The sequence below is a fragment of the Bos taurus genome, chromosome 10, assembly GCF_002263795.3.
Source record: "Bos taurus isolate L1 Dominette 01449 registration number 42190680 breed Hereford chromosome 10, ARS-UCD2.0, whole genome shotgun sequence".
NCBI lineage: Eukaryota > Metazoa > Chordata > Mammalia > Artiodactyla > Bovidae > Bos > Bos taurus.
Window position 1 is genome coordinate 56014660 of NC_037337.1, and position 24047 is coordinate 56038706.

The 24047-nt window shown below is 39.6% G+C and overlaps 1 protein-coding gene across 1 annotated transcript in view; it reads right to left on the minus strand.

The window, feature by feature from the left end:
* The window catches only part of UNC13C (unc-13 homolog C), a 685158-nt gene that overhangs the window by 379122 nt on the left and 281989 nt on the right, over positions 1-24047 (minus strand). The window contains 1 exon segment of the mRNA NM_001206460.1: positions 20963-21182. Coding sequence (NP_001193389.1) covers positions 20963-21182 — 220 coding nt within the window.

The following is a 24047-nucleotide window of genomic DNA, read 5'->3' on the forward strand; positions in this document are numbered from 1 at the left end:
CCATGAAATCACATAGGTGGGCATGTAGTTGGCATTTCCTGCCCTTTCCCTTTAGTTGCTTTAACAACCAAGATAATCTTAACCCTCCTCTTTTACCATGCCTTCAATCTTTCAAGGAACAGCCCTGCGACTCCCCCGTCTTTAAGTCAGCCACCTCCTTTTCCTTGTAAGATCAAAGCCACACACTCCGCATGATTTCTCCCACACAACAAAGGACTGATGTTTAACAGGAGGGTAACTGGAGGAGCACAGATCCAGCCTAGCATCATCTCCCAGCCCTGGAGGTGGGGAATGTGGGCTGGGAGCCCCCTTTCCAGGAACTGCCACCTTCTATAAAGTGACTTCACTGTCATTAAACCTACAGCTCCAAACAAACAGAAGCAACCATTCCTGCCCTCTCCACTAGACGAAGCCCACCAGATTCCACCATCCCATTTTTAGTAAATGCAATCTTTTAGAAGAAGTTTAGAAACAGTTGTGTCTTGAAATCCTCCACAAAATCAGGAATGCACTCTCACAATTGTGTATCAAAACTGCATCTCATGAACATTATTTAGAAACTTGCTTTCTCAAGATTTCCCAATCACTTCCGAGTCTAAAACTATTTATAGGGATTATGGGAACAAATAAATTGTAAAAAAAAAAAAAAAAGGGGGGGGGTGGGGGAACTTAAAAAACATTTTTACTGTGTAAGAGAAAAAGAAGGGAGCAAGGAAGAGATAGGAAGAAGACAGAACTTTTTGGTCTCACCACTTAGCTACATAGATTACTTCAAATCCTTTTCAAAAAGAGAAAGAAAGAAAATGAATAGCAACAAAAAATTAAACAAAATTTTTAAAAAACTTTATTTTTTTCTATTTTTAAATAGCCTCTGTCATCTAGAAATTTGGCTAACACAACTGGTTCACACTGTGGCTGGAAGCTGTCCCAGTGCTTGCCAGTAGGCCATCTTGCTCTCCAGCTGGGTGTAAGGACTCTCACAGGTCACCAACCTTGCACATGATCCCTCTTAAAACAAATAAGACCACTCTGTATGTTTTTCTAAGCACAGTTGAAAACCAGGTCACCATGTGACCACAAAACACCAAACATCCTACTCCACATATGAGTGACTACTGCTTCTTTACTAAATTCAGCTATTAATCTCTGCTTTCTTTTTTTTCTTTTATGTACACAATAACAGGATTGTCCTCACTATAAGGCAACACCTGATCCAGAGAAATCCTCTCTCTTTAATACTCTTTTACTGAGATGTCCTGTGGTTCACCTTGGTGTGCATTCTCCATCGAAGCCATGGGTAATAAACTGAACTTTTAAAACTACAGGAGTGTTCTTAGTGATCTTTAACTGGAGAGCATTGACAGGTATTAATCCTTTTCACATATATGGAAAATGGTAGTCAGGTTTTAGAAAACTCTTACTAGTGACAGGATTAGAAGCCAGATCTTTCTCAAGTAGCTCAGGACTCCAAAAAAATACATATAGATAGATAGCCTTTTTTCTTAGGTTACATAGAATATCTCTGTCACATTGCTGCTGCTGCTGCTGCTGCTGCTGCTGCTGCTAAGTTGCTTCAGTCATGTCCAACTCTGTGCGACCCCATAGACAGCAGCCCACAAGGCTCTTCTGTCCCTGGGACTCTCCAAGCAAGAATACTGGAGTGGGTTACCATTTCCTTCTCCAATGCACGAAAGTGGAAAGTGAAAGTGAAGGCATTCAGTTGTGTCTGACTCTTCGAGACCCCATGGACAGTAGCCTACCAGGCTCCTCCATCCACGGGATTTTCCAGGCAAGAGTACTGGAGTGGTTCCCATTGCCTTCTCCATCTGTCACATTAAGTGAGGCATATTCACCCTTTTTGTACCTCCACGTACTCTGAAAACGATCCGTTATGAGGTTATTCCTTTGGATTAAGAAACTGATCACTGTATTAAAGTAACTATTGATTCCACTTTTATCCAAATTATCTTATCAAATCATGTTCTGTTTAGTATTGAAAAGTCAGTGTCGTGAGTATGTTGTGGCTGGAGATAGAGATGATGGAGAGTGGGTGAACCTCGAGCTTGGTGGGTTGGCCACAGAGGGAAGTCTTAGGGAGTCATCCTGAAGAGAAGGCCCAGGAAGCCAAGGTCTGGGCAGCATAGATTGTCTAAAAGACAGTGAGAGGAGGAAAGCACTAGAAATAAAAGTCAACAACTTTCCATTTCCCCCTCTAGGGGTCCATTTTGCATGTTTCTTTATAATTAGGAGAGATTACTAGGCTAGGAGTTCAGAGATCTTAGTTGTAACCCTACCTATGTTATTTATTTATTTATTTATTTTATAAGATACTGAGCTGTCTGCACTAAGTAAAATCAGTAGCTTGGATTCTTCCAATTCATGGATCTCAAAGGCTCCCCTAATGATCTATGATTCTACGGAAGAATGATCTCTACACTATTTCATGCTATTTCTAAGTGTGCTCTCATGTCCTCATTTGTTGCTTCCCAACATTTATTATGTAGTTAGCTGTGCTTACATGTGTGCTAAATTATGGGGAAACAAGGACTGGTCTCCACCCTAAAGCAGCAAATACAAAGCTTCCTAAGTACTGATTATGTAAACATACTTTGTATAATTGCTATTGACAAAGCAAAATGTCAAAAGTTTCTAAGATATGTGTTCACATTTATTTACCTAAGTTGTAGAAAATATATCTGAGACCAGGGACAACACTGATAACTTTTTTCTAGATCTGAAAGCCCAGAATAAAGTTCCCACCCACAGTAACTGTTCACATGTTATACAAATAACATATGTCTTAAGATAGCATGGTTGCAAAATGTGGTAACACAAATGCCAAAAAAAACCAAAACAAAACCCAGTAGTTTGCAGACAGGAATGCACTAGCCAGATTTTGTGAATGTTATGAATTCACAATGGCTAAGCATTAGTGCACATAAGCTTAACATAATGTTAGTGGGAAACACTGAACAAAATAATACATCTCACAAGATGCTGCTTTCCTGAGCTCGATGAAATGCTTGCTCTTTTAATGCAGATGCTTGACATTTCCAGTTAGGAACTAAAACTAGGTAGAATGTTTTTTTGAGTGGGACTCTGGGATTTCTTTTTTGGAGATGTGTAAGAAAGTGCTGGCCACCTGGGTTAGGCTTCATGGTTACTTGCATATTTTTCTGATTTTGAAGTTTTTTTTCTACTTTAAAAAGATAATCAAGGGAAATATTTTATGCATGATATCTCTTTTACATATGTCTCACTCCACATACAGCCTCATCCCAACCAACATACACTTCTCTTTTTTATGTTTTCCTAGTTTAAAGCTGCCATCATTACTGTTTGGACAAGGTCCTTACGGGTTACATTGATATCCTTCAGGGTGATACCTCTTAGAATAATAGAAATAAAAACAAAAGCAAACTAATGGGACCTAATTAAACTTAAAAGCTTTTGCATAGCAGAGGAAATAATAGACAAGATTAAAAGACAACACAATGGAAGAAAACAATTGCAAATGAAACAACTGACAAAGGATTAATCTCCAGAATATATTAGTGGCTCATATATCTCATTATCAAGGAAAAAAAGCCCAATCAAAAAATGGGCAGAAAACCTAAACAGACATTTCTCCAAAGAAGATATACAGATGGCCAATAAACACATCAAAAAGAGGCTCAACATCACTGCTACTGCTGCTGCTAAGTCGCTTAAGTCTGTGCAACCCCATAGACAGCAGCCCACCAGGCTCCCCCCTCCCTGGGATTCTCCAGGCAAGAACACTGGAGTGGGTCACATCACTAATTATTAGAGAAATGAAAATCAAAACTACAATAAGGTGTCACCTCATATCAGTCATAATTGCCATCATCAAATAATCTACAAACAATAAATGATGGAGAGGTTGCAGAGAAAAGGGAAACCTTTGGTGGGAATGTAAACTAATACAACCATTGTGGAGAACAGTATGGAGATTCCTTAAAAAGCTAGGGAAAAAATCTAGCATATGACCCAGCAACTCCACTACTGGGCATAGAGCCTAAAAAAATCACAATCCAAATATATATATCTCTCCCAGTGTTCACTGCAGCACTATTTACAATAGCCAGGACATGGAAGCAACCCTGACGTCCACTGAAAGATGAATGGGTAAAGAAGATGTGGTACATATGTACAATGGAATATTACTCAGCCATAAAAAAGAACTAATGTGAATCAGTTCTAGTGAGGTGAATGAACCTAGAGCCTGTTATACAGAGTGAAGAAAATCAGGAACAGAAAAACAAATAGAAAATTCCACAAAACAAATTCTGAATGCTGGTGGAGGCCACCAGGCACCCAGAAAGGCAGCCCATTCTCTTTGAAAGAGATAGGACAAAATATAAAAGGTAAAAAGAGAGACAAAAGAGTTAGGGACAGAGACCCATCCCAGGGAGGGTGTCATGAAGGAGAATAAGTTTCCAAATACCAGGAAACTGGCAGGTCTGTGGGGAGTTTAGGAATCTCAGAGGGCAACATAACTGGGAGAAAAAACAAAAACCAAACCACAGATTATGCACCTAACCGCAACTCCCAGTGGAGAAGTAGCAGTGAGCAGAGGCTGAAGAGGGAGACATGGGCTGCATGCTTAGGGTAAGGACCAGGGCTGAATGCCCTGAGGACAATCAGAGGGAGCTAACGTGAGATAGCAACCCAAACTGTGAGACAGCCAGGGAGGGGGAAGAAAAAGAGAGAGAGAGAGAACTTTTCCGAGAAAAGCTGTAAGGCACAACCTGGCCCACTCACAGAACAAAGGACCAAGTGAATACCAGAGGAGAGCTAGCCAGCTGCAGGCCGGGCCCTCCCCTGCCGGACACAGAGAGGCAGGCAGGTGACAGCCAGAGCCGGAAAGAGGTGCAATCTCAGATCCCTCCACCAAACTGGGAGCAGGTTCCCAGTTGCTAACCAAGTCTTCCTGGGATCCTGGACGGTTGACATGGGCCAGGAGGGTCGCAGTCAGAGATCAGCTCCCTAGAGGAGACACACGGCACACCTGAGATGGTGCTCCTGCTGTGCACCCAGGAAACCAAGGAGCTGGGACAGGGAAGCAATAAGACGCACCACCCACCTGTGAAGAGTGTGCTAAACAAACACCTGGTCATCTGCACTACTTGGACCTGGGAAAGGCACAAAACGCAGGCCCAACCAAGTCTGTGCCTTTGTGGAGTACCTGAGAACCTGAACCTGAGTGGCTTAGACCTGGGCAGTGCACGAAACCCAGGGCCCACTTAGGACAGTTCCCCTGCAGAGCAACCTGGAGTCTGAGCAGTATAAACTGGGAAAGCACACACGCCATGAGTGGGGGCAAACCCAGTGTGGCCCAGACACTGCGAGCACTCCCCACACACGCCAGTGATATTTGTTTGCAGTGTTCCTCCCTCCCCACAGCACAACTGAACAAGTGAGCCTAAATAAGTGACCACCTTCACCCCCTTGTGTCAGGGCATAAGTTAGATACTGAAGAGACTTGCAAACAGAGGAAGCCAAAATAAACAAAGAAGAGGGAACCACTTTGGAAGTGACAGGTGCAACAGATTAAAACCCTGTAGTTAGCACTGACTACATTGGAAGGGGCCTATGACCTTGAGAAGAAGTGTAAGCTGGAACAAGGAACTATCTGAAACTGAACTGACTCCACACTGCCCTCAACAGCTCCAGAGAAATTCCTAGACATATTTTACTATTATCATTTTTTAATTTAAATTTTTTTATTTTTAAGTTCTTTATTACTCCTTTAATTTTCATTTTTATAACCTACTATTACTTTGCAAAAAAAGACCCTATTTTTAAAGCAAATTTCATATATATATATATATTTTTTTTTTAATAATTTTTGTGATTTTTTTTAATATTGTATTTTTGAGAGTCTAACCTCTACTCTAGATTTTTAATCTTTGCTTTTTTTTTTTTTTTTTTATCAATTTTGTACCTTAAGAATCCAATCTTCAGTAGCCATTTTTATTTAGGAGTGTGATTACTGGCTTGATTGCTCTCTCCCCCTTTTGACTCTCCTTTTTCTCCCCCAGGTCCCCTCTATCTCCTCCCTCCCCCTTCTCTTCTCTACTCAATTCTGTGAATCTTTTTGGGTATTCCAGGCTGTGGAGAACACTTAGGGAACTGATTACTGGCTAGATCCATCTCTATCCCTTTGACTCCCCCTCTTCTCCTCCTGGTCACCTCTATCTCCTTCCTCCTCCTTCTCTTTTCCATGGAACTCCATGAACCTCTCTGAGTATTCCAGACTATGGAGAGAACATAGGGGGTTGATTACTGGCTAGACTGCTCTCGCCCCTTTTGATTCCCCCTCTTCTCCTCCTGATCACCTCTATCTCCCTCTTCCCTCTTCTCTTCTCCATGTAACTCTGTGAACCTCTCTGGGTGTCCCTCACTGTGGAGAATCTTTTCACCATTAACCTATATGTTTTATCATTGGTGCAGTATGGATGGAGAAGTCTTGAGGCTACTGTAAGAACAAGACTGAAAGCCAAAGGCAGGAGGCTTAAATCCAAAACTTGAGAACACCAGAAAACTCCTGACACCAGGGAACATTAATAGACAAGAGCTCATCCAAAAGCCTCCATACCTACAATGAAACCAAGCTCCACCCAAGAGCCAAAAGTTTCAGAGCAAGACATACCAAGCTAATTCTCCAACAACTCAGGAACATAACCCTGAGCATTAAAATACAGGCAGTCAAAATTCACACCAAACCCACAGACAACTCAAAACTCACTACTGGACACTTCATTGCACTCCAGAGAGAAGAGGCCAGCTCCACCCACCAGAACACAGACACAAGCCTCCCTAACCAGGAAACCCTGACTAGCCACTCGTCCAACACCACCCACAGGGAGGAACCTCCACAATAAAGAGGAACAACAAACTTCCAGCATACAGAAAGGACACCTGAAAACAGCAACCTAAAAAAGATGAAAAGGCAGAGAAATATTCAGCAGGTAAGGGAATGTGATAAATGCCCACCAAACCAAAGAAAAGAGGAGGAGATAGGGAGTCTACCTGAAAAAGAATTCAGAATAATGATGGTAAAAATGATCCAAAACCTTGAAAACAAAATGCAGTTACAGATAAACAACTGGAGACAATGATTGAGAAGATGCAATAAATGCTTAACAAGGACCTAGAAGCAATAAAGAGAGTCAAACAATAATGAATAATGCAATAGCTGAGATAAAAAACACTCTGGAGGGAACAAACAGTAGAATAACTGAGGCAGAAGATAGGACAAGTGAGGTGGAAGATAGAATGGTAGAAATAAATGACACAAAGAGGGGAAAAAAGAATTAAAAGAAATGAGGACAACCTCAGAGACCTCTGGGACAATATAAAATGCCCCAACATTTGAATCATAGGAGTCCCAGAAGAAGAAGACAAAAAGAAAGGCTGTGAGAAAATACTTGAGAAGATAATAGTTGAAACTTTCCTAAAATGGGGAAGGAAAATATCACACAAGTGCAAGAAACCCAGAGAGTCCCAAACAGGATAAACCCAAGGTGAAACACCCCAAGACACATATTAATCAAATTAATGAAGATCAAATGTTAAAAGCAGCAAGAGGAAAACCACAAATAACACACAAGTAGATTCCCATAAGGATAAAAGCTGATCTCTCAATAGAAACTCTTCAAGCCAGAAGGGAATGGCAGGACATATTTAAAGTGATGAAAGAGAAAAACCTACAACCCAGATTACTGTATCCAGCAAGGATTTCATTCAAATATGAAGGAGAAATCAAAAGCTTTACAGACAAGCAAAAGCTGAGAGAATTCAGCACCACCAAACCAGCTCTTCAACAAATGCTAAAAGATCTTCTCTAGACAGGAAACAGAGAAAAGGTGTATAAACTTGAACCCAAAACAACAAAGTAAATGGCAAGGGGATCACCAGTTCAGTTCAGCTCAGTCACTCAGTCGTATCCGACTCTTTGTGACCCCATGAACTGCAGCGTGCCAGGCCTCCCTGTCCATCACCAACTCCCAGAGTTCACTCAAACCCATATCCATTGAGTCGGTGATGCCATCCAACCAACTCATCCTCTGTTGTCCCCTTCCCCTCCTTCCCTCAATCTTTCCCAGCATCAGGGTCTTTTCCAATGAGTCAGCTCTTCACATCAGGTGGCCAAAGTATTGGAGTTTCAGCTTCAACATCAGTCCTTCCAATGAACACTCAGGACTGCTCTCCTTTAGGATGGACTGGTTGAATCTCACTGCACTCCAAGGGACTCTCAAGGGTCTTCTCCAACACCACAGCTCAAAGCATCAATTCTTTGGCCTCAGCTTTCTTTATAGTCCAACTCTCACATCCATACATGACCACTGGAAAAACCTAGACGGACTTTTGTTGGCAAAGTAATGTCTCTGCTTTTGAATATGCTATCTAGGTTGGTCATAATTTTCCTTCCAAGGAGTAAGCGTCTTTTAATTTCATGGCTGCGATCAACATCTGCAGTGATTTTGGAGCCCCCAAAAATTAAGTCTGACACTGTTTCCACTGTTTCCCCATCTGTCTGCCATGAAGTGATGGGACCGGATGCCATGATCTTAGTTTTCTGACTGCTGAGCTTTAAGCCAACTTTTCACTCTCCTCTTTCAATTTCATCACAAGTCTCTTAGGTTCTTTTTCACTTTCTGCAATAAGTGTGGTGTCATCTGCATATCTGAGGTTATCGATATTTCATATCTGAGGTTATTGATATTTCTCCCAGCAATCTTGATTCCAGCTTGTGCTTTTTCTAGCCCAGTGTTTCTAATGATGTACTCATACGTATCAATAATTACCTTAAATGTAAATGGGTTGAATGCCCCAACCAAAAGACAAAGACTGGCTGAGGGATACAAAAACAGGATCCTATATATGCTGTCTACAAGAGACCTGCCTCAAACCTAGGGACACATACAGATTGAAAGTGAAGGGCTGGAAAAAGATATTTCACACAGATGGAAACCAAAAGAAATCAGGAGTAAAAATACAGGACACTACATAATGATCAAAGGATCAATCCAAGAAGAAGATATAACAATTATAAATATATATGCACCCAACATAGAAGCACTGCAATATGTAAGGCAAATGCTAACAAGAATGAAAGGGGAAATTAACAGTAACACAATAATAGTGGGAGACTTTAATACCCTACTCACACCTATGGATAGATCAACTAAACAGATAATCAGCAAGGAAACACAAACTTTAAATGATACAATGGACAAGTTAGACTTAATTGATATTTATAGGACATTTCAACCCAAAACAATGAATTTTACCTTTTTCTCAAGCATACACAGAAACTTCTCCATGATAGATCACAACCTGGGTCATAAATCTAGCCTTGGTAAATTAAAAAAAAACTGAAATCATTCCAAACATCTTTTCTGATCACAATGTGGTAAGATTAGATGTCAACTACAGGAAAAAAAAAACTATTAAAAATACAAACATATGGAGGCTAAACAACACGCTTTTGAATAACCAACAAATCACAGAAGAAATAAAAAAGAAATCAAAATATGCATAGAAATGAATGAAAATGAAAACACAACAACCCAAAACCTATGGGATTCAGTAAAAGCAGTGCTAAAGGGAAGGTTCATAGCAATACAAGCTTACCTCAAGACACAAGAGAAAAATCAAATAAACAACCTAACTCTACACCTAAAGCAACTAGAAAAAGAAGAAATGAAGCACCCCAGGGTTAGTAGAAGGAAAGAAATCATAAAAATTAGGGCAGAAATTAATGGAAAAGAAATAACGGAGACCATAGCAAAAATCATCAAAGCGAAAAGCTGGTTCCTTGAGAAGACAAATAAAATAGACAAACCATTAGCCAGACTCATCAAGAAACAAAGGGAGAAAAATCAAATCAACAAAATTAGAAATTAAAATGGAGAAATCACAACACACAACACAGAAATACAAAGGATCATAAGAGACTACTATCAGCAACTATATGCCAATAAAATGGACAACTTGGAAGAAATGGACAGATTCTTAGAAATGTATAACTTTCCAAACTGAAGCAGGAAGAAATAGAAAATCTTAACAGACCCATCACAAGCACAGAAATTGAAACTGTAATCAGAAATCTTCCAGCAAACAAAAGCCCAGGTCCAGACGGCTTTACAGCTGAATTCTATCAAAATTTTAGAGAAGAGCTAACACTTATCCTACTCAAACTCTTCCAAAAATTGCAGTGGAAGGTAAACTTCCAAACTCATTCTATGAGGTCAACACCACTCTAATACAAAACCTGACAAAGATGCCACAAAAAAAACAGAAAACTACAGGCCAATATCACTGATGAATACAGATGCAAAAATCCTTAATAAAATTCTAGCAAACAGTATCCAACAACATATTAAAAAGATCATACATCATGCTCAAGTGGGGTTTATCCCAGGGATGTAGGATTCTTCAATATTCACAAATCAATCAATGTGATACACCACATCAACAAACTGAAAGATAAAAACATTATGATTATCTCAATAGATGCAGAGAAAGCCTTTGACAAAATTCAACATCCATTTATGATCAAAACCCTCCAGAAAGCAGGAATAGAAGGAATATACTTCAACATAATAAAAGCTATGTATGACAAACCCATAGCAAACATTATCATCAATGGTAAAAAATTGAAAGCATTTCCCCTAAAGTCAGGAACAAGACAAGGGTGCCCACTTTCACCACTACTATTCAACATAGTTTTGGAAGCTTTAGCCATAGCAATCAGAGCAGAAAAAGAAATAAAAGGAATCCAGATGGGAAAAGAAGGAGTAGAACGTTCACTGTTTGCAGATGACATGATCCTCTACATAGAAAACCCTAAAGATTCCACCAGAAAATTACTAGAGCAAATCAATGACTATAGTAAACTTGCAGGGATATAAAATTAACACACAAAAATCCCTTGCATTCCTATACACTAACAATGATAAAACAGAAAGCCAAATTGAGGAAACAATTCCATTCACCATTGCAAAGAAAAGAATAAAATACTTAGGAATATATCTACCTAAAGAAACAAAAGACCTATACATAGAAAACTGTAAAACACTGGTGATTTAAGAAATCAAAGAGGACACAAAAGATTGAGAAATATACCATGTTCATGGATTGGAAAAATCAATATAGTGAAAATGAGTATACTACAAAAAGCAATCTATAGATTCAATGCAATCCCTATCAAGCTACCAATGGTATTTTTCACAGAACTAGAACAAATAATTTCACAATTTGTATGGAAATAAAAAAACCTTGAATAGCCAAAGCAATCTTGAGAAAGAAGAATGGAACTGGAGGAATCAACCTTCCTGACTTCAGTCTCTACTACAAAGCTACAGTCATCAAGACAGTATGGTACTGGCACAAAGACGGAAACATAGATCAATGGAACAAAACAAAAAGCCCAGAGATAAATACACACAGCTATTTACACCTTGATTTCAGCTTGTGTTTCTTCCAGCCAAGTGTTTTTCATGTTGTACTCTGCATAGAAGTTAAATAAGCAGGGTGACAATATACAGCCTTGACGTACTCCTTTTCCTATTTGGAACCACTCTATTGTTCCATGTCCAGTTCTAACTGTTGCTTCCTGACCTGCACATAGGTTTCTCAAGAGGCAGGTCAGGTGGTCTGGTATTCCCATCTCTTGAAGAATTTTCCACAGTTTATTGGGATCCACACAGTCAAAGGCTTTGGCATAGTCAATAAAGCAGAAATAGATGTTTTTCTGGAACTCTCTTACTTTTTTGATGATCCAGCGGATGTTGACAATTTGATCTCCGGTTCCTCTGCCTCTTCTAAAACCAGCTTGAACATCAGGAAGTTCACGGTTCACGTATTGCTGAAGCCTGGCTTGGAGAATTTTGAGCATGACTTTACTAGTGTGTGAGATGAGTGCAATTGTGTGATAGTTTGAGCATTCTTTGGCATTGACTTTCTTTGGGATTGAATTAAAACTGACCTTTTCCAGTCCCGTGGCCACTGCTGAGTTTTCCAAATTTGCTGGAAATTAGCTGAGATCATGAACTTCTTATTGCCAAATTCAGACTTAAATTGAAGAAAGTAGGGAAAACCACAGACATAATCATAAACCATAAGGGATTTGATTTAGGTCATACCTAAATGGTCCAATGGTTTTTTGGGTGTTAGTTCTAAAAGGTCTCATAGGTCTTATTAGAACCATTCAACTTCAGCTTCTTCAGCATTACTGGTTGGGGCATAGACTTGGATTACTGTGATACTGAATGGTTTGCCTTGAAAACAAACAGAGATCATTCTGTTGTTTTTGAGACTGCATCCAAGTACTGCATTTTGGACTCTTTTGTTGATCATGATGGCTGCACCATTTCTTCTATGGGATTTCTGCCCACAGTAGTAGATATAATGGTCATCTGAGTTAAATTCACCCATTCCAGTCCATTTTAGTTCGCTGATTCCTAGAATGTTGACGTTCACTCTTGCCATCTCCTGTTTGGCCACTTCCAACCTCAGATATGCAGATGATACCACCCTTATGGCAGAAAGTGAAGAGGAACGAAAAATCCTCTTGATCAAAGTGAAAGAGGAGAGTGAAAAGGATGGCTTAAAGCCCAACATTCACAAAACTAATTTCATGGCATATGGTCTCATCACTTCATGTGAAATAGATGGGGAAATAGTGGAAACAGTGTCAGACTTTATTTTTCTGGGCTCCAAAATCACTGCAGATGGTGATTCCACCCATGAAATTAAAAGACGCTTACTCTTTGGAAGGAAAGCTATGACCAACCTAGATAGCATATTCAAAAGCAGAGACATTACTTTGCCAACAAAGGTCCGTCTAGTCAAGGCTATGGTTTTTCCAGTGGTCATGTATGGATGTGAGAGTTGGACTGTGAAGAAAGCTGAGCACCAAAGAATTTGATGCTTTTGAAGTGTGGTGTTGGAGAAGACTCTTGAGAGTCCCTTGGACTGCAAGGAGATCCAACCAGTCCATTCTGAAGGAGATCAGCTCTGGGATGTCTTTGGAAGGAATGATGCTAAAGCTGAAACTCCAGTACTTTGGCCACCTCACGCAAAGAGTTGATTCATTGGAAAAGACTCTGATGCTGGGAGGGAATGGGCGCAGGAGGAGAAGGGGACGACAGAGGATGAGATGGCTGGATGGCATCACCGACTCAATGGACGTGAGTTTGAGTGAACTGCAGGAATTGGTGATGGACAGGAGGCCTGGTGTGCTGCGATTCATGGGGTCACAAAGAGTCAGACACGACTAAGCGACTGAACTGAACTGATGGATACTTTATCTTTGAATAAGTAGGCAAGAATATACAATGGAGAAAAGACAATCTCTTTAACAAGTGTTGCTGGTGAAACTGGTCAACTACTTGTAAAAGAATGAAACTAGAACACTTTCTAATACCATACACAAAAATAAACTCAAAATGGATTAAAGATCTAAATGTAAGATCAGAAACTATAAAACTTCTAGAGGAAAACATAGACAAAACTCTCTCTGACATATATCAAAGCAGGATCCTCTATGATCCACCTCCCAAAATACTGGAAATAAAAGCAAAAATAAACAAATGGTACACAATTATACTTAAAAGCTTTTGCACAACAAAGGAAACTAGAAGCAAGGTGAAAAGACAGCCTTCAGAATGGGAGAAAATAATAGCAAACAAAGCAACTGACAAAGAATTAATCTCAAAAATATATAAGCAACTCCTGCAGCTCAATTCCAGAAAAATAAATGACCCAATCAGAAAATGGGCCAAAGAACTAAACAGACATTTCTCCAAAGAAGACATACAGATGGCTAACAAACACATGAAAAGATGCTTTGCTGCTGCTGCTGCTGCTAAGTCACTTCAGTCACGTCCGACTCTGTGAGACCCCAGAGACGGCAGCCCACCAGGCTCCCCCATCCCTGGGATTCTCCAGGCAAGAACACTGGAGTGGGTTGCCATTTCCTTCTCCAATGCATGAAAGAGAAAAGTGAAAGTCAAGTTGCTCAGTCGTGTCTGACTCTTAGCGACCCCATGGACTGCAGCCTACCAGGCTCCTCTGTCCATTGATTTTCCAGGCAAGAGTACTGGAGTCGGGTACCATTGCCTTCTCCAGAAAAGATGCTCAACATCACTTATTATCAGAGAAATGCAAATCAAAACCACAATGAGGTACCATCTTACGCCAGTCAGAATGGCTGCTATCCAAATGTCTACAAGCAATAAATGCTGGAGAGGGTGTGGAGAAAAGGGAACCCTCTTACACTGTTGGTGGGAATGCAAACTCATACAGCCGCTATGGAGAACAGTATGGAGATTCCTTAAAAAACTGGAAATAGAACTCAGCAATCCCACTGCTGGGCATACACAATGAGGAAACCAGAATTGAAAGAGACACATGTACACCAATGTTCATCGCAGCACTGTTTATAATAGCCAGGACATGGAAGCAACCTAGACGTCCATCACCAGACAAATGGATAAGAAAACTGTGGTATGTGTACACAATGGAATATTACTCAGCTATTAAAAAGAATGCATTTGAATCAGTTCTAATGAGGTGGATGAAACTGGAGCCTATTATACAGAGCGAAGTAAGTCAGAAAGAAAAACACCAATACAGTATATTAACACATATATATGGAATTTAGAAAGATGGTAACGATGACCCTATATGTAAGACAGCAAAAGAGACATCGATGTAAAGAACAATCTTTTGGACTCTGTGGGAGAAGGTGAGGGTGGAATGATTTGAGAGCATAGCACTGAAACATGTATATTATCATATGTGAAATAGATCGCCAGTCCAGGTTTGATGCATGAGACAGGGTGCTCAGGGCTGGTGCACTGGGATGACCCTGAAGGATGGGATGGGGAGGTGGGAGGGGGATTCAGGATGGGGAACACATGTACACCCATGGCTGATCCATGTCAATGTATGGCAAAAACCACTACAATACTGTAAAGTAATTAGCCTCCAATTAAAAAAAATGAATTAAAAAAAGAAAAACAAATATTGTATATTTAATACATATATATGGAATCTAGAAGAATGGTGTTGATGAACCTATTTGAAGGGAAGGAATAAAGATGCAGACATAGAGAAGTGACTTGAGGATACAGTGGGGGAGAGAAAGAGGGAGACAAATGGAGAAAGTAGTACCAACATACATACACTCCTATGTGCAAAATAGATAGCTGGTGAGAAGCTACTGTATAACATAAGGAGCCCAGTCTGGCACTCTGTGATGACCTAGAGAAGTGGGATGAGGGGAGGAGAGGGAGGCGATATATGTATAATTATGGCTGATTTGCATCACTGTATGGCAGAAACCAAAACAACATTGTGAAGTTTTTTTTTAAAAATATCCTTTGGGGTGAGAAACTACTTCTCCATTAGCTATATTTCAACTCTTCCATCATCAAATGCTGTTTCCAAAAAACTGTAACTGTATTTTCAAGTAACAGGACAGAAATAAGTTAATTTAAGAGAAAGTAGATGAAATCTGGCCACTCCTACTGGCCTGGAGCAAAGAGGGTTGTGACAGGTCTGTGCTCTTCTCTGAAGCTTCTCTGTTTCTCTTTGCTATTCTCTGTTTCTACCTTCTACTTCACATGGATGGTAGCCTTGGGCCAGGAAGGCAGTGAAGTGTAGAACCTCCAAATAAAATCAGTCAGACATGAACTGAGATGAGGCTATTTGGGGAACTCATCTGACATTTCCATGCATCTCTGAACATGCATGGAGGTACTGCAATGGTGGGTGGGTTTATCACCTGCTCTAACTTCACTTGACTGCAAGTGTGCAAGTCACAGATCCAATATTCCATAAGATTTAAATACCAAACTCAAATGAAGTAACTTTAAATATCCTTTATTGTGAATTGGTCATTGGTCAGACCCAAATATAGACTTTTTGCTTCCTTTTGCTTTATTCTGTGTATGTGTGTATGTATATTGCCAGCAACATTTTCAGCAAAGAATTAGCAAAATAATGAGGGTTCTAGAAATCTAAAATCTAAAAATGATTATCTTGTAAAACTATTAAACAAGATAGGAGACAATTTATTAAATATGTTCTTCAACGGTAAGATTTGGCTTAAAATAATAGAAGTTCCTAGAGGTTATTTTGAACCAGTTACTAAAATTGGTTCATTTAACTCCTTGGACCTGGGAAGTGCCAGCACCAAGGATTACACTGAGATTCAATTTTACTGAAGGCTACATTTAGTTTACCCACTTTCCACAACCTATTACTCATTTTATGTTAGAATGAAATGTAAATGTTTTGTGTAGCCCTCAAACTTACACTAAGATTTGAGAGATGTACTTTAAAAAAGCATGGGGTAGTATATAAAATCAGTGGCAAAAAGTTTCATCAAGCACCAGGAACTAATTTTTGTCACCCCATACTCATTTTGTAGGTAATGTTTCAATAACCGGCAAGGCACATTTACATATATTCCAATGAACAAATATTGTATATTTAATACATATATATGGAATCTAGAAGAGTGGTGTTGATGGACTTTTTTGTCTGTCACTTTTTTAAAAAGTACTTAAGATACAAGTTTTATTAGTACCACAGTCTGCCTTCAGTAATATGCCTAAAATATTTTTCAGGGCCAGGAGCATTCAGTTGAAAGAAAATCTTTTTTACGACTGCAAAATAGTATTAAAACTAATGCCCTGATCCAAGATTAGGTTTTTAATGATATTAACAGTAGTCTGATAAACATCTAGAAGTCTGGCATTGAGAAACAAAAGCTTGTACCTGACTAGTATTTTTATTTAAAAAAATTAGTTCTGTTAGCTTATTTAAATTCTCTTACATTTATTTATCTGTAGAATTTATATTTGTTTCATTCCTTTTATCTCACTGAAAACCGTCTGCAGGCTCTTTGATTTGGATTAGATGTGTGAAGTACTGTCTTTTGCCAAAAACCTCAAAATTACCTGATCTTTTCAACGCAGTGGGTTTGTGCTTGTTTGCAGATCAGTTCAAAAACTATCTGTACTGCCTCTGATGTTAAGATTTTATGTATAGCATAAGGAAGCTAGCTCTGACTATATTTTCCTAAGAATAAAGACCTATTTTTGTAGCAAAAAAAAAAAAATAAATAAATAAATAAAATTGGTTCAAATTTTAATTTAAAGCTAGAATTTTCTAATACAAATTGCCTGGCATACTGTTAAATTTTCTCTGTGGGTATTCAAACAGAAATTGAATGATAATTTTGAGAAGGAAATTGAAGAACCTCCTATGTTTACAAGAGAATGAATTAGCTATGCTTTCCAACTCTCACTTCTTTAAATTTTTATTCTCTCCTTTTCTTTTGATTTTGGCACACATGGGGGTATTTCAAACAAGGTGCCACCATAAAAACTTTTTTGCTTAAAGCACTGAAAAGAGAAGTTTCTTAAGGAAACATCACTAATTCTATAGTTCCGTACATTTGCTCTGTCGTGTCCTACTCTTTGCAACCCCATGGACTGCAGCACGCCAGGCTTTCCTGTCCATCAGCAACTCCCAGAACTCACTCAAACTGATGTCCATTGAGTTGGTGATTCCATTCAACCATCTCACCCTCCCTCATCTCCTTCTCCTCCTGCATTCAACCTTTTCTAGTCAGGGTCTTTTTCAGTTGAATCAGTTCTTTGCATCAGGTAGCCAAAGTATTGGAGCTTCAGCATTAGTCCTTACAATGAATATTCAGGGCTTATTTCCTTTAGGGTTCACTGAGTTGATCTCCTTGCAGTCCAAGGGACTCTCAAGTGTCTTCTTCAACACCACAGTTCAAAAGCATCAATTCTTCGGTGCTCAGCTTTCTTTATGGTCCAACTCTCACATCCATACATGACTACTGGCAAAAACATAGCTTTGACTAGACCGACCTTTGTAGGAAAAGTAAGGTCTCTGCTTTTTAATATGCTGTCTAGGTTTTTCATGGCTTTTCTTCCAAGGAGTAAGGGTCTTTTAATTTCATGGCTGAAGTCACCATCTATAGTGATTTTAGAGCCCAAGAAAATAAAGTCTGTCATTGTTTCCATTGTTTCCCCGTCTATTTGCCATGAAGTGATGGGACTGAATGCCATGATCTTAGTTTTTTGAATGTTGAATTTTAAGCCAGATTTTTCACTATTCTGTTTCATTTTCATCAAGGCTCTTTAGTTCCTCTTTGCTTTCTGTCATAAGGGTGGTATCATCTGTATATCTGAGGTTATGGATATTTCTCCCAGCAATCTAGATTCTACCTCATGCTTCATCCAGCCAGCATTTCGCATGACTTACTCTGCATATAAGTTAAATAAGCAGGGTGACAATATACAGCCTTGGCATACTCCTTTTCTGATTTGAAACCAGTCCGTTGTTCCATGTCCAGTTCTAACTGTTGCTTCTTGATCTTCATACAGATTTCTCAGGAGCCAGGTAAGGTGGTCTAGTATTCCCAATTCTTGAAGAATTTCCCACAGTTTGTTGTGACCCACACAGTTAAAGGCTTTGGCATAGTCCATAAAGCAGAAGTAGATGTTTTTCTCGAATTCTCTTTCTTTTTCTATGATCCAACAGATGTTGACAATTTGATACCTGGTTCCTCTGCCTTTTCTAAATCCAGCTTGAACATCTGGTAGTTCTCAGTTCATGTACTATTGAAGCCTAGCTTGGAGAATTTTCAACGTTAGTTTGCTAGGACAGCATTAAATTTTATTGATAGTTATTGTGGTAAATGGTGAAGCTGAATTCATGTATTAGCAAAACCTCTTTCCATTCAGTGTGAGAATGTGAGTTTCAGGGAAATATAAGGAGTTATTAAGGAAAATCTCTCTTTCCTGGGGGATACACGTCTACTTTCATTTTTTTGTACTGTTTCTGATTCTTCAAATTTACATACATTTTAATGAATAACTTCAATGAAAAGCTTGCCACATGTATTTAACCATTACCAAATAAAGCATGCTATCTGAAGAAATGGAAAAAGACTATGAAAATTTTCTAAAGCTTATGAGTGGGTGGCATCTCTCTTCTCTGAAAGACCTGAAGAATGAACTCATTTCTTAAGTATGACCTACATCATTTTTTTCTTGAAGAGATCTAAGCCATCGTTTCTCTATGGCAGTATTTTTTCCTACCTATTTTCTCAAAATATCACTGCCCTAATATGGTTGTTTCTTAAGACACTGTTCACAATTCACTTTTAAAAGAGGAAGACTAAAGTGTAATTGTAGGATGGGATGTTGCAGGTAACTTGGCTGGGTAATACTGAGTCAGTTTCCCTTCCTTACAAGCATTCATTCCTAAGTATGCACTTTATGTTTTAAAGGAGTACTATTTTGCTTTAAAAAACATACTCATTACCATTAACAGTCTCAATTGATCTGGTTGTATAGGGAGAATACTAATCAGGTAGAAGAAAGTGTACAATGTGTGTGAACTGTTATGACCACAGCCAGACATACCAGCATTTGCGATTTAATCTCTATTTTGACATTTTCCTCTGTCCTCCCTCAATTTCAGGCAACCCATGCACCTTACACTGACCATATTCAAATAAATAATAAAGGGGACACTATTAAATGTGAAAAACACATCATTTGAAATGAAAATCCATGTTTAAATAGAGTTCTTCAGCAGTACGTTTTTAGTTATTTAAGGTCAGCAGACAAATCAATTCAGCAGTGAAAAGTCAATAATATGTGTTTTAGAGTTTTGGCATTTCAGGACCTAAAGTACCAGTAAAGGGTTTTCTTTTTTCAGAAATGAAAAATCTAAGATAACCTGTCATAAAAGTCAAAGTGACATGTACTTATTCAGAAATGTAAGGCTATGGTTTTTCCTGTGGTCATGTATGGATGTGAGAGTTGGACTGTGAAGAAGGCTGAGTGCTGAAGAATTGATGCTTTTGAACTGTGGTGTTGGAGAAGACTCTTGAGAGTCCCTTGGACTGCAAGGAGATCCAACCAGTCCATTCTGAAGGAGACCAGCCCTGGGTGTTCATTGGAAGGAATGATGCTAAAGCTGAAACTCCAGTACTTTGGCCACCTGATGCGAAGAGTTGACTTATTGGAAAATACTCTGATGCTGGGAGGGATTGGGGGCAGGAGGAGAAGGGGATGACAGAGGATGAGATGGCTGGATGGCATCACTGACTCGATGGACGTGAGTCTGAGTGAACTCCGGGAGTTGGTGATGGCCAGGGAGGCCTGTCGTGCTGCGATTCAGGGGGTCGCAAAGAGTCGGACATGACTGAGCGACTGATCTGATCTGATCTGATCTGAAAAGAATGGAGAGGCCATTAATATTCACTGAGCATCTATTATGTGCCAGATTCTTAGCAGCAACTTTCCCATTTAGTCTTCAAAATAAACCACTAAGGTAAATTTTATTATTCCAATTTATTTGAAGGAAGAAAAATGAAGCCCTGAGAAGTTAGAAAAACTTTCTCCAGGTCACATATCTGGTAAGTTAGATTTGTCTTTGACATTCAGATACATGACCTCCCAATTGTAAGGTCTGCACAGGGGCTGCGGAAGAGCATGGCGCTTGCTTGCAGAAGGCAGAAGTCAAGCAGGCTTGGGAAAGAATTCCAGTTGCTGTCACCTCAGGGATGCATCAGCCCTGTTTGAGGAACATGACTTTACATGTTCCCCCTGACCATGTCGGGCTATTATGAGATAAAAGTAAGAACACAGATTGGAAGTCACTTTGAAAATTTCTACTCCGGCCAAGTGCCACTGAACTCCAAGTAGTTATTCTGAGGAATCTGACAGAGCCAGGGTCAACAAAGTCAGTTAGGTAATTGATGGGCAGTGTGTATAACTTCGTATGCCTGGATAGGATTTGTTGAGAATTAGCAAGAGCTGAAAACACACAGAATGAGACCAGCTCTACACACCTGCTTCTTCACCTGAGTACTCACTCTGCAAACAGTCGGCATTCAGGAGGTCCTGACACTTTTCGTGGCACTTCACTCCACACTCCGAACACTTCATGCCTTGCCGGGCAATGCCCCATAGGAGCCCTTCACACTCGTAACAGTAGGTGGGTGTTGTAGCCGTCCAGACCTCAAAGTTGTGTGGGGTGGTGGAGGACATGGGGTAGATCAGTGCCTGTAGCGTCTTCTTGAAGACATGTATTTTCTGGGAAGGTGAGAGAAGTTACCAATGTAAGGTACATCAATGGATCTGGAGAAGTCCAACATAAAACAAACCATGTCATCACTTTTTCCTGAAAATGCTATTTTGAGAGGACTCTTTAATTATTTATTTAAGTGATGACAGTCATCACAGTGACTCTGCTTAAGTATTCTTCCTTCAATGCTCCAGGGCCCGATTCAGTAATTTGAATACTGCTGCTAAGTCGCTTCAGTCGTGTCCGACTCTGTGAAACCCCAGAGACGATAGCCCACCAGGCTCCCCTGTCCCTGGGATTCTCCAGGCAAGAACACTGGAGTGGGTTGCCATTTCCTTCTCCAATTTGAATACAGAAACTCCCTAATTTTCACATGGGACTGGGCTTCACTGCTGTGCAAGGTTCTTTCATGGCAGCACAAAGCTCTGGTTTCTTGATGATGACTACATCCTCTGTCCTGTTACTTCATGAGAACAAGGATGATGAACATCATGCTCACTGCTGGATCAATCCTCAGAGCATAATCTAGTCTACGGCTTGAGATAGATATTCAGGAAACACCAATTCAAAAGTCAAAAGAAATTTATATTACTATCCTTGGTCTAAGTTGGTTCTTGGTAAAATTATAAAGTCATGGAACAGTATTCTGAATGCTGATTTTAAACTTCTACAAACACCCCTCACTCCTCCTTTGTATCTTAACCAGGCCTCACCTCCCTGATTCTAACATGACATCCTCTGTAACATGACACCCCTCCCCAATTCCGTAGTATACTTCTAGAGATCTTTCTACAGGGAATTGCTTTCACTGCCTTAAAGGGAGATATATATATATTTTTTTTAATTTATTGGGATATAATTGCTTTTCAATGTTGTGTTAGTTCTGCTGCAGAGCAAAGTGAATCAGCTTTATGCATACATATATCCCCTGCCTCTGTGGTTTCCGTCACCACCCCATCCCACCCATCAAGTCATCACAGAGCTGAGCTCCCGGTGTTACACAGTGGTTCCCACTAGCTATCTACTTTACACATGGTAGTGTATATATGTCAGTGCTAATCTCCCAATTAATTCCACTTCTCTCCCCACCATGTCCACTTGTTCATTCTGTATGTCTCCATCTCTACTCTTGCCCTGTAAATATGTTAATCTGTACCATTTTTCTTGATTCCATGTATATGCAGTAATATACAGTATTTGTTTTCCTCTTTCTGTCTGACTTCACTCTGTATGACAGACTCTAGCTCCATCTACATCTTTACAGATGACTGAATGGAAATAATTTTTAACAGTGCAGGGAAGCCATTGGTGAAGTGAGCACTGAACAAGGAGCCCAGAGGCCTGAGTTCCTGAGCACAGGCTCTGTTGCATGACAGTTGAAATGGGCTTCAGAAGGCAGGAGCTGTCTTGTCTCTGAGTGTTAGGGCACAGCACCTTTTCATGGCATGAAATGAACGCTGTGCTACTTGAGAGTCTTATAATCTATGGAGAGATTTAAGTTCTCTAATCCTCAACTTCCTGCTCTACCTGTCTACTGTTTGTTGATGATCAAACTGTGTGACAGTAACAAATATAGCCCATAGACTTCACATACTGAATAAATGCTAAGTAAGAGTGCTCATACTTCAGATTTGTTTAGATGAGTCTCTTCGCTTCTCATTTCCCACTCTGCTGGTGACTCGCTGGGGAGAAAGACCAGCACTCTCTGAAGTTACATTTATAATTCCCCACAACCACCTGATGCCTGATGAATGGTTGTTTACACAAATTCTGTAGGAGTCTAGCTGATAAGCAACACTAGAAGGGAAGTGCTTGTGTTTTCCATTAATCATCCTTAAATCTCATTTCAGAGTATCTTCCCACGGTGTTGAAATGGTTACCTTTCTATTATTCTTCAATTCCAAAGTATGGAAACGGCACTTTTCCTTTTATCAGTAATTCCCCTCACCAGGCATTTCCCCAGAATATGTCTGGTAATGGCACAAGGAGTTTCCCTACAAGGAAGCTAATCTTCACTAAAAATTTTCTATCTTTTAAAAAGCAAGATCCAGCCTTGCCACTCAATGAGGGTCTGATCAAAGTTCTTTACATTTCAAGTGAGTCTACACATCAAAAGTGTGTTCAAAATATGGGAACTTCTCAAGTAGGGGAACCCTGTGTTAGGGTTTATATAGAACAAGTGGATCCATCACTTTTCAATAAAGATAATCTGAGTCAATAAATCTCTTGGTTACATTCTTTAATGAAGATGTCATGTCTTGAAAAGAACTGTTAAGAGTTCTATTAGAATTAGAAGCATGTATTATTCATCTTTGCTTCACCTTTACTGCCTAGCAGAGTGATATTTAATATCTTTGAAGTGAACTGAATGATTCTTGGCATAACAGATATACCATTAGTTCTACATAGACGGTTTTATGTTCTGAGCTGAGGGCCTGGGGGACTGTGTGATATGTGTGTGTGCATCGTACAGAATTGTTGGTTTAGCTAAAATAAAAAAAAAAAAAAAAGATTGGCGTTCAGGTATATTTGCAATTGCATAATTTGTTATCTTAGTAGCGGTAAAAAACAACAATTCTAACTGGAACACTGGGTAGGAACAGAACAGAGTCTGCTACTGAACATAAGAGAGAGATACATATTAACTTAGAAAGCAGAGTTGGGCAGATCCTTTACCAGATGAACCACAAGGGAAGCCCAAGAATACTGGAGTGGGTAGCCTATCCCTTCTCCAGCAGATCTTCCTGACCCAGGGATAGAACCGGGGTGTCCTGCATTGCAGGCAGATTCTTTACCAACTGATCTATCAGGGAAGCCTAGAGTTAGACAAGCAGTTGCTTTTTAATATGAATTTATCCACATAATTTAAATTT